General features: G+C 52.0%; 1 protein-coding gene across 1 annotated transcript; it reads left to right on the forward strand.

The window, feature by feature from the left end:
* The first annotated feature begins 602 nt into the window (after nt 1–602).
* AQP8 (aquaporin 8) lies at nt 603–10,787 on the forward strand. Its single transcript, NM_001206607.3, has 6 exons — nt 603–717; nt 860–1,113; nt 4,079–4,205; nt 6,121–6,335; nt 8,545–8,679; nt 9,886–10,787. Exons 1-6 carry the CDS (start codon nt 706–708, stop codon nt 9,932–9,934), a joined length of 792 nt encoding a protein of 263 aa, NP_001193536.1. The 5' UTR covers nt 603–705; the 3' UTR covers nt 9,935–10,787.
* The last annotated feature ends 968 nt before the right edge of the window (nt 10,788–11,755 follow it).

Below are 11,755 nucleotides of genomic sequence, written 5' to 3' on the forward strand. Positions count from 1 at the left end.
CTACACTGGGGAGGAAACTGAGGTACAAAGAGGGTGAGCAAATGCTCAGGGTTACTCAGGAGTTTGTGGAGGAGCTGGGGTTGAACTCCAGGCAGCCTGTTTCCAAAGTCCGCGGGCTTTACCATTGCCTCTGCAATCTCCCAGAACAATCATCCGTCTACACCCTCAGCCCTGGATCAGCCTGTCAGTGTGAGTGTGTGGAGGTGTCAGGGCCTCAGATATGAGGAGGTGTCCTTGGAAATTGGTGGAAAACATCACTGAAGTTGAGTTCAGCCTTACTTCCCATTTGTGGTCCCGATTTGGTGGGAGCCCCCCGTGTTCACTTACACATGCTGGTCTCCTCTGGACCCCTCCATCTCCTGCTGGGGAAGACCTAGAGTTCTCTCCAGGTGACGCAGTGAAGACAACGCCTTTTCCCTTTGTTGGTAGAAAACTCAGCAATCCTTGACCACCCCCCTGCCCTGCCCAGCTGAGATTTTTTTTTTTAAAAAAGGCTTCCTCTCCATGACCTCAGGGCCACCTCCCACTGGTCTTTATTGCTTTCTCGGCACCCTCGGGAGTGTCTGGAGCCCTTTAAAAGGGGCAGAGCCTGTTAGTGGGCTGGCAGCCCGGGTCCTGGAGATAAGAGTGTCCTGTCCGGGACAGCAGGTGTGGGTCTCCCAGCCAGGGCAGGACAGAGTCCCTCCAAGAGTCATCTCCGCCCCAATGTTTACAGAGGTGGGTCCACTCCTGGCCTCTTCCTCTGCAGCCTGGGCCTCCAAGCGGGTGGCTGAGGATTCATTAAAGGTGGAGGTGCTGGGGTCTTCCTTCTGGGCTCTCCTCTCATCCGGCTCCCTCTCTCTCTTGCCCACCCCCACAGGCAGCTGTATCCATGTGTGACCTGGAGTCGGGCAGCGTCAAGGTGAAGGAGCCCAGCAACAGGGGCCGGTGGCATGGGTGCTGGTACGAGCGGTTGGTGCAGCCCTGCCTGGTGGAACTGCTGGGCTCTGCTCTGTTCATCTTCATCGGCTGCCTGTCGGTCATCGAGAATGGGCCGGACACCGGGCGGCTGCAGCCAGCGCTGGCCCACGGGCTGGCCCTGGGGCTGGTCATTGCCACGCTGGGAAATATCAGGTGGGAACAGCTCTGGGCACTCAGCCTGGTGCTGGCTGAGGGGAGCTGGGGGCAGGGAGTGGCGTGGTGGGCAGGCATCCGGGGGCACACACCCAGGATCCCGAGAACAGTGTGGATAAGAATGTGGGCTGGGGGATCAGACTGCCTGGGTTAGAATCCTGGCTCTTCAGTCCATGAGCTCTGCAGCTTTGCTTAAGTCATTCTCCAAACCCAACTGCTCACCTATGAAATGGGAACAGCATTTTCTAAATCTTATTTCTCAAGCCAGTGCAGGTGTAATGCTCATGCTTACCATGAACTATTCCAAGCACTTTGTGTATGGCAATTCATGTAATCCTTACACCCCTGGGCAGTTGGTACTATTATTAGTCCCATTTTTTCACTGTGAAGGGGAAAGATCAGGTAACTCATCCAAGGACCCAGGGCAGAGCCAGGATGCAAACCCAAGCTGTCTGTTGCCTAAACCCAGCCCCTCCTGGTGGAGGTACAAGAATGAAATATTGTGAAGTGCTCAGTCCATAGTGAGCGCTCAATCACTCACTTGGTGGTGATTGGTGGCTGTGTTACTGTTACCTTTGTTATTGTTGTTTAGTCAATAAGTTGTGTTCAACTCTTTGCAACCCCATGGACTGTTGCCTGCCAGGTTCCTCTGTCCACAGGATTTCCCAGGCAAGAATACTGGAGTGGGTTTCCATTTCCTTCTCCAGAGGATCTTCCTAATCCAGGGATCAAACCTATGTCTCCTGCATTGGCAGGTGGATTCTTTACCACTGAGCTACCTGGAAAGCCCATAGTTACCATTAAGAGAGGGTTTTGCTCCAACCTAGGGGAAGGCAATGCCTCACAGAAGAACCCACCAGGGGGGTAGGGAGGGCCGAGGGGCTCCCCTTGCCTAGCCCTCCCCTGAATGGAGGCTCCACCGGGAGGTCGCAGACTCCCAGGAGAAACGACCCAGTGGATGGGGTGTCTGGCAGGGAGATCTAGAATCTGGTTCGTTTGTATTTAATCTCTCACAGAAAACTGATCTGAGTAAGGAAATTAAAATACTGTTTCTCAGAAAAACAGAATGGAAAGAGAACTGTTACATTTCTCTTTAAATATCTAAGGGAAGCTGCAGGTGGGATGAAAATCAGAGTCCTCTGTTCTCATTGGTTCAGGGATGAAGGCAACATTTGTCATGGCTTAGCAGGGTGACCAGGGCAAGTAACTGCACCTATGTTAGGTGGAATAAAAGGGAGATGATAATAATAGCTGATACTTGTTGAATACCAACTATCTGCCACCACTCTGTAGGAACCTGTATTAATTATTTTTGCAACAGAGTTTATGAGATAGGGATCACTAAGGCACAGAGAGGTTTTATCACTTGCCCATGGTCACATAGCTGTTCTGTGGCCGAGCTGGGGTTTGAACCCAGGCCAGCTGGCCAGAGAGGACATTGCTTTGCACTGCAGGAGACTGCCTATCTGAAATGCCAGCCTTTCATCCAACCATCTGTTTTTTGTCAACAAATATTTATTGGGTACCTACCATGAAGCAGACACCGACTTTGAGGTTGTTGGAGCACCCAGCCCAGCACCTAGCGCAGAGTAGGTGTTCAGTAAGCTTTTAGTGAGTAAACAATGGATGATTGTTTTATTGTTAATGAGTGTGAAGTGAATTTCCTGAACATGTGTGGTGTTCCAGCCCTCTCCTGGTCGAGCCATGCTCTGAGTGAGTTTCTCACGCCTTTTGGACTGGGTGATTTGGTGGAGGGGCTGATGGCAGACAGGCTTCTAACTCTGCAGTCTCCGGCGGGAGGCTGCCCCTGCCCCTGCCCCCCACCTCTCTGCTTTGGCAGAGCCCAGGCTAAGCTTGGTCATGGACCCGAATCGACTGAGTCTGAGATCAGCTAGCACTTCCTGACCCTACAGGAAGCTCCCCAAGGGCCTGTGTGCAGAGCTCGGCCAGACAAGCTGGGGCAGCTTGTCCTGAAATGTTGGCATGTTGGACCAAGTCTTGTGTCCAGAGCCAGGGTCTTCTGTCCAGTCTCAGCTCAGTGTCCTGTGCCCGCTGGGTGGGCAGGCCCATTAGTGGGCTCTGAACAGCTGGGGAGACATGGGGGTCTTGGGGTCACTGTCCCTCTTATTGGGAGTGTCCATCCCATGCTCCTGAGGGCTTGTTGAGCCAGCCTCTCAGGACAGCTCTTCTATCTGTGTGGGGCTGGACAGGATGCCAGTGGGTGTAGCAGGGTATTCAGGGGCCTCCTGGCCCTGGGACTCAGATGGGTTGAGCAGCTTGGTCAAGAGGAAGGCTCTTTACCCAGGACCAATGGAACTGCCCCACGGAGCCAACCTGAACCAGCCCTTTGACCTAGGTTCGATTTTGTCTAACCTCCCTGCACATTCCAAACCCCAGATCCCAACCCCCAATATAATCATGAACCTCTAACCTCACTCCCGATTACCAATGCCATTTCCAGGAACCTTTAAGCTCAAGTTTAACACACAACGCTAGTCACACTTTCAGACCCAAACTAGGATTTTTATTGGTTGAGCAGTTCAACCAGTCAGGAGCTAGTGTTCAGGGCCTGGTTACTTTTATGGGGAGCCTGGGATACCTCTCCTGGGCTATGTATTTGAAGCTCGGGGTCTTGCTGTGCTCCGTGGCCACAGCTCTGAAGGGCTGGATACAGCTCTGTGGGGGTCGAGAAGGAGTTGAGAGATGCTTTTCCATCACGTTCTTCCTCTGGGCCGTCCTGGATCTGGGGGTAGGACAGGAATGGGGCTGCCCTCCCCTCCCAGCCTCCCCTCTCATTACCTTCCCTCCACCACCCCACACCTCAGGGGACGTGGGGATGATCCGGCGCCTGTTTTCTGCTTGGGCTGCCCTTGACTGACGTTGGCCCTGCAGGGCCAGCCAGGGTGCTGTGGGGACCCAGGCTCTAAGCCTTGGCCTCATGACTCCTGCTTCTTTTGGACGACAGCGGTGGACACTTCAACCCTGCGGTGTCCCTGGCAGCGATGCTGGTTGGAGGCCTCAAGCTGACGATGCTGTTTCCCTACTGGATCTCCCAGCTGTGCGGGGGGCTGATCGGGGCCACTTTGGCTAAGGTGGGTGATCCCCCAGGGGGCTGGGCTGGGGGCTTTGGCTCTGCCAGGGCTGCTGGGGTGCGTGGGGATGGGGAGTAGGGACTGTCTGGCTCTTTTTTGTTGCTTCCAATGGGACTGAAAGTGAATGCATTAGTCGCTTAGTTGTGTCCGACTCTCATGACCCCATGGACTGTAGCCCACCAGGCTCTTCTGTCCATGGAATTTTCCAGGCAAGAATACTGGAGTGGGTTGCCATTTCCTTCTCCAGGGGATCTTCCCGACCCAGGGATCAAACCTGGGTCTCCTGCATTGGCGGGCAGATTCTTTACCATCTGAGCCACCAGGGAAGCCCACCAAATTTCTACCCAGAAGGGAACACTCAAAGGACCTTTGGTTCTTTCTAAACCCACCCTATTCTGTCCATGTCTGGATACAGCCTTCCCTGGGGAGACCAGGAATCAGAATTCAAAACTGAAAGTTTCTCTTCCTGAGTCCATTTGTGGCTTTAGATAATGCTGATTTTTAAAATTCATCCATTCACGCACTTGTTCACTCTTTCTACGAACATCTCACTAAGCACCAGCTGAGGATTCAGGATGCATATGGTTCTTCTCCTTGAGAAACTCCTGAACTAACTTCTCTGTGTGTTCTCCAGTTTGCCTGCCTTTAAACTGAGTTACTCTACCTTTGATTGGAGTTAACACTCAATTTACTGGAAATCTCCCATTCCAACAGGAAGGCTAGCTCTTCCTCTCAGCCACAGAATTTCTATAGTTATACACCGAACTCCACGCATGGACTTCTTTCTCCATCTTTGCCCACCTGACTTTCTTTTTTCCTTCTCTTTTCTGTCTCTCTCTTTCCTGCTGTTCTTACGTCTTAACTAGGAGTCCTTCAACATGAAGGCTTTGCTTGGTTTGTGGCGGGGTAGGGGAGTTTGGGGTGGGTAGGAGTGAAGGGAGTGCCTATTAGCCTGGCTAGGGTTTGGTCTGTGGCTCTAAGCGCTGCCCACTGCAGACTTTGGTCTTGATCCCCATTTTGCTATCTTCCCTGCCCTGGTAACCGCATGCCCCATTTGAGACCCTGCTGCCCTGTCTGTTTAGAGTGGGGACTGCTCTGATTCCCTATGGAAAGCAATGCCGGGACTCTCCCTCAGGCCAGGCCACTTGCAGACTCATCCGACATGATGGAGACGAGTGTGGGGCAGCAGTGAGCTCACTGAGTGTTCCTCTCTGCCCACCCCACCCCTGCCCAGCACTTGACAGAATCCTCTCATTTAATCTCCAGCTTGACCAGAAGCCAGCAGCCGTCCTTAGAGAGAGAGCACCCACCACCTGGGCCAGAAACTGTTATCATCAGCACCCCTACTTTGCAGAGGGGGAAGCCGAGGGGCAGAGAAGGCAGTGACTTGCTCAAGTTCAGATGAGCTGAGGCGCAGCAGGGCCCAGATTTGAGTTCTGGGTCCAGAAGCTTGTTTGCCCTCCCAGGGGTCGTGATGACCCCAGAGGCCAACTTCCTGGGAAGCCAGTGAGCTTAAGTTCCATGGCTCTTCTCATCCCTTCAAAGAGGTCTTTTAGGGGGCTGGCAATGTGTTCACCTGAGTGTATGTATGTGTTTGCAAAATTTGTAAAAATTAGGTATTTCTGTATTCTTTTCAAAAAAAGGTCATCTAAGTTTCATATGTTTCTGGTTCACAACACCTGGGGCCACCACTAGGTTATCCCCATTTTACAGATGAGCAAAATGAGGCTCAGAGAAGTCCAGTAGCTCAGGTGAGCCACACAGTAGGAACTGGTGGAGCTGGGATGTGGTCTGGCTGCACATTGGACAGAACCCTTCCCTGGCTTTGAAGCGTGTGAACCCCCGACCCCCGGACCAACCCAGTTCCCAGTCGTCTCTCCACCCCCACTGTGGGGCTGAGCACTGCTCTCCACAGGCGGTGAGTCCCGAGGACAGGTTCTGGAATGCGACCGGAGCGGCCTTTGTGACAGTCCAGGAGTCGGAGCAAGTGGCCGGGGCAGTGGTGGCGGAGGTCATCCTGACGACACTGCTGGTGCTGACCGTGTGCACGGGCGCCATCAACGAGAAGACGCTAGGTCCTCTGGCCCCATTCTGCATCGGCTTCTCTGTCACCGTGGACATCCTGGCGGGGTGAGTGCCGCTCGGCAGTGGGACTGCAGTGTTCAGCCCTCAGCCGAGGCTCGGTCCTGGAGGAGCGCAGGCCTGCAGAGCCTCCCTGAGGGTCACAGGCTCGGTAGCCAATAGAAGCCATGCAGACAGTTTAACCGGGAAGTGGGCCATAGGAGGCATTCAACAGGGAGTGGTGGGGACTGCGGAGTCTTAGGAGGCCCCCACCATGCTCCTCTGAAAAGTTATCAGTGTGTGGGAATATGGGCTTGGGGTGACCTTTTTAATTTCATTCCAGGGAAGTCAGAAGACTGGGTTTTTATGTGCATTTCCTAATTTTGTAGTATCAAGAAATCATTTCTGTAGACTTGCCAGCAGGCAGCCAGATTTTAGCTTCAGACTTACAAAGAGCTTTCACATTGTCTTGTTTATCAAGAGCCTCTCAGTAGGCTTGGAAAGGCATTAAGAAGACAAAGGGTTATTTCTCCCCATTTATACATGAGGAATGGAGAAGACAATGGCACCCCACTCCAGTACTCTTGCCTGGAAAATCCCATGGGTGGAGGAGCATGGTAGGCTGCAATCCATGGGGTCTCCAAGAGTTGGACACGACTAAGCGACTTCACTTTCACTCTTCACTTTCATGCATTGGAGAAGGAAATGGCAACCCACTCCAGTGTTCTTGCCTGAAGAATCCCAGGGACGGAGGAGCCTGGTGGGCTGCCGTCTATGGGGTTGCACAGAGTCGGACACGACTGAAGCGACTTAGCAGCAGCAGCAGCATAACTGAGGAAACAGGCTCAGAGAAGACACAGGTGACTTATTTAAAGTCATTCTTGTTTAGTTGCTCAGTAATGTTCGACTCTTTGTGACCTCAGGGACTATAGCCTGTCAGGCTCCTCTGTCCATGGAATTCTCCAGGCAAGAATACTGGAGTGGGTTGCCATTTCCTTCTCCAGGGGATCTTCCCAACCCAGGGATCCAACCTGCGTCTCCTGTGTTGGCAGGTGGATTCTTTACCACTGAACTACCAGGGAAGTCCCTCATTAAAGTCATTGTGTGTGTTAGCCACGAAGTTGTGTCTGACTCTTTGTGATCCTATGGACTGTAGCCTGCCAGGCTCTTCTGTCCATGGAATTCTCTAGGCCAGAATACTGGAGTGGGTTGCCATTCCTTTTTCCAGGGGATCTTCCCAACCCAAGGATGGAACCCAGGTCTGCATTGCAGGCAGATTCTTTACCATCTGAGCCACCAGGAAGCATCAAACGTCATTGGGCAGTGGCAAATTAAGTGAAAGATCTGGGACAAGAGCCCTTGGTAAAGGGGGGATGAGGGAACTCCTTCCTGAAGGCCAGCTTCTAACCAGGTGTAGCCTTTCCTAGCTCTGCCCTCTGACCCTGAGTCATCGTCTGGGAAGTGGCGCCTGGGGAGGCTGGGAAAATAGGCGTATAGAGCAGTAGCAGGGCTTTGCTGCCCCCTAGTGGCTCTTGGTTCACTTACAAACCTATTGACTCATTCATCCGGCTTTGACCACTGGCCACAGGTGGCGTCCTTGTGGGGTGAGGCCTGAGTGAGGACCCCAGCTTGAGTCAATGGGGCGAGGGTACAGACACCAGGACTAGAGAGGTGCTCCTGGGGAACACCCACCCTGTGGGAGATGCTGGGCCCCAAGCTTGCAGCACAACAAAGACCTCAACCAGGTCAGCTGGGTTAGAGTTAACACTTGCAATGAATTATATGAGAAACACGGGTTCTGTATGTGTTGTCTCATCCATCCCTGACAACAACCTATGAGATATGCACGCTCACCTCAACTGAAACACAGAGGTGAAACAAATGTCACCCCTAGAAATCTCTAGATTTCTAAATCTAGATCCACTTGACCCTAAGTTCATATAGCTAAGAGTTGCCTGACTTTATCAACTCTGGAGAAGGTGTAGGTCCATTTTCCTTCCTGCCATCACTGAGCCAGCCCTGCTTGCTGGCCATTCTTCCAGAGGGGTGTCGGGGGAGTGGCAGACCTTAGGGAGGACCCCAGGGAGGAGTCAAGCCTTTCACTTCCTCGTGTTAGAAGTCTCTTCACCTGTGTCTTCTTGGGAACGTCCACGCTATCATAGCGTAGAGAGGGTTTCTGGGCAGTGTGTGATCTAGGCCCACATAGGGGAAATGAACCAGGGTGCGTCGGGGCTCCTTGGCTGGCATTCTGCTGACGAGTGTGGCTGGGTGTTGGCAGGGGTGCTGTGTCTGGAGCGTGCATGAATCCTGCCCGGGCCTTTGGACCTGCCATGGTGGCCAACCACTGGGACTACCACTGGATCTACTGGCTGGGGCCCCTCCTGGCCAGCCTGCTTGTAGGAGTGCTCATCAGGTAGGAAAGTGACACGGGGTCGTGGCCCATCTGGTGGGCATGGGGATAGTTCCCAGGGCATCCAGGGGTAGGGGGCTCGGGTCTCGCTTGGGTTGAGAGCAGAGAAGAGGCAAAGATTATGGCTCTGGGATCTTTGGCTGCAAGTGACGGAAATCCATTTGAACACAGCTTTTGTCATAAAGGGAAGCTCATTGGCTGGCATAACTGAAAAGTTCACAGGTAGCCCTGACTTTGGTGGGAGCTCGCACAATGTCTGTAGGGCTGGGTCCTTCTCACAGGCTTTACTGACCTCTGGGTAGGCTTTGTGCTTAGGAGAAGGCTCTCCAGTAGAAGCAAAGATGCCTACCAGGCATTCCAGGCTTCCAGCCTAGCAGCTCAATAACTGAGACCAGAGGAAATAGAACAACAGCTCTTACAAAAGTCCTGGATCTGCTGTTCTCTGGGTTGAACTGGCCCGGTGTGAGCCATGTCTACCTCTGAACTGGTCTCTGTAGCCCTGGGGTCAGCTCTCTTATTGGCTATGTCTGAGCATGAGCCTAATCCTGGAGTTCGGGTGAGGTCAGCCCCTCCTGAACAACTGTATTGACTGAGAGTAGGGGAGGAATAGCTCCCCACAGGGGTGTCATACAACTCAGGGAATCCTATCCACATAGAAAATCATGTCAATGGTGCCTCCAAGAGCATGCATGTCAGGAGATGCCATTCACATAAGACACATTGTGAGCAGTGCTCCCTGACTGTGCAATGGATAAGGTTGATGTTATTATCAGGAGGATAATATCTGCTTGACTGCTTCTCCTCCAGCTGTCATCTGTGAGCCTCAAGGATCCATAGGGTCCTCTCCTTTCTGCTCCAAGTTGTGTACGGATGCGAGTTGGTTCAGAGCCTGCTGTCTGGGCAGGGGCAGGCACTGGGCTGGGCTGATCTAGACTGCTTGCATCGCTGCCCATCTGCAGTCCCGGCTTGGGCTGTGGCTTAGTGAAAAGCATCAGGAATCATTCTCTGATGTTTTCAAAATAGTACAGATGAGGATCTTAGGGAAAAGGGGTTGGAAACCCAACAGGAGAGTTTCTCCTTCTACCCCAGGAGATCTGGCTATTGAGGCTGGAAAGGCCCAGGAAGGCATCTCTTCTGGACCTGGAGACATGTGATGAAGGACTCTCTTCCAGAGACTTGGAGACCTCACTGAGCCACCTTTTTTTGTAGGTTCTTCATTGGAGATGCGAAAATTCGTCTAATCCTAAAGGGACGGTGAGGCTGAGATGGTGGAATTCCTGCCACCCCAGGGACCTTCAGTGGATCCATCCGGGACCACAGACCAGACAGCTTTGCATTTCCTGCCAGGGCAGAGCCTCCAAGGACTGACTGATACGCTTCCCCTGACTTGGGCCTGGCTTCTCAGAGGTGCTAGGTCCTTCGCATTCCTTTGTGCTCATGAGACTTCAGCCTAGGGAATGTGTCGCCAGCGCCACCCAGAGGGAGGTAGAAACAGCGCAACAGAAGAGCTTTTGCCAGGGAAGTTCCCAGGAGTAGAGGAGGTGACTGTTAGTGTGTCTCTGGTCATTTCCCTCATCCTCTTTCTCCTTCTCTAGTCCCTGATTTCTCTGTTACAAAAGGGCCTTCTGTGGTCTGTTTCCCTGCTGCCTGAGCTGTCAATCCAGCTTTGCAATAAATAGTCCAATATTTCCTTCTGTGTGCCCACTGGCTGGCCTTTCCTTTCAGAAATGGACACTGCTGGGGAGGAAGCAAAAGTCCAGGTTGGGCCAGACTCGTGGGAACTCAGTCTGGAGCTAAGTCCTTTCTAGAGTCCTGTTTGGACTCAAAATCAGTTCCAGATCACAGACCTCAAGACCTTGCTGAAAAGCCCATTGCAGACTCGAGGGTCTGGTTTAGTTCCCAGGGCTATCCAGGATATGAATCTACCCACTTTAGCTGAGGAGGAGGGTGGATATGGGGGTGGCCCAGAGCTGCAAGGATTTCCTAAGGAAATATGTAATATGTCATAGCACAAGTCTAGGGAGACAGAGGTATTTGATGAAAGGTAAGAATATAAAGAATAACTAAAGATAAAAAAGAATAAAGTGACACATTCCAAACTTCATACCTTACAAGTAGCGTGTGTGTCTTCTCTGCTAAGTCACTTCAGTTGTGTCCAACTCTGTGTGACCCCATAGACAGCAGCCCACCAGGCTCCCCTGTCCCTGGGATTCTCCAGGCAAGAACACTGGAGTGGGTTGCCATTTCCTTCTCCAATGCATGAAAGTGAAAAGTGAAAGTGAAGTTGCTCAATTGTGTCCGACTCTTATCGACCCAATGGACTGCAGCCTCCTTCCATGGGATTTTCCAGGCAAGAGTACTTGTTGGGGTGCCATTGCCTTCTCCGGTGTCTTCTCTATGAGGATCTATATAAAATAGATAGCTAATGGGAATTTGCTGTATGACTCGGGGAACTCAAACCAGGGCTGGGTCTGTAAAAACCTGGCAGCGGGAGGGCTCTGTAACAACCTAGAGGGGTGGGATGGGAAGGCAGGTGAGAAGGAGTTTCAAGAGGGAGGGGACATATGTATACTTATGGCTGATTCCTGTTGATGTATGTCAGAGACCAACACAATATTATAAAGCAATTATTATCTTTCAATTAAAAATAAATAATTTTTCAAAAAGAAAGAGAACAAAAGATTAAAAAAAAAAGAATCTGCTTGCCAAAGCATGGAACAGGGGTTCGATCTCTGGTCTAGGAAGATCCCACATGCTGCAGAGCAACTAAGCCTGTGCACCACTACAGAGCCTGCTCACATAGAGCCCATTTTCCACAACAAGAGACACTACCCCAGTGAGAAGCCCCCACTCACCGCAATTAGAGAAAGCCTGCACACAGCAACGAAGGCCCAGCACAGCCAGAAACAAACAAACAAACAAACAAAAAAACAATGTGAAGGTGACTATAAAAATAGCTAGTGGGATTCCCCTGGCGATCCACTGGTTAGGACTTCACTTTCCAATGCAGGAGGGTGTGGGTTGATCCCTGGCTGGGGAAGGAACCAAGATCCCACAGGCCTCCTGGCCAAAAAACCAA

The sequence above is a fragment of the Bos taurus genome, chromosome 25 (genome assembly GCF_002263795.3).
Source record: "Bos taurus isolate L1 Dominette 01449 registration number 42190680 breed Hereford chromosome 25, ARS-UCD2.0, whole genome shotgun sequence".
In the NCBI taxonomy this organism is placed as follows: domain Eukaryota; kingdom Metazoa; phylum Chordata; class Mammalia; order Artiodactyla; family Bovidae; genus Bos; species Bos taurus.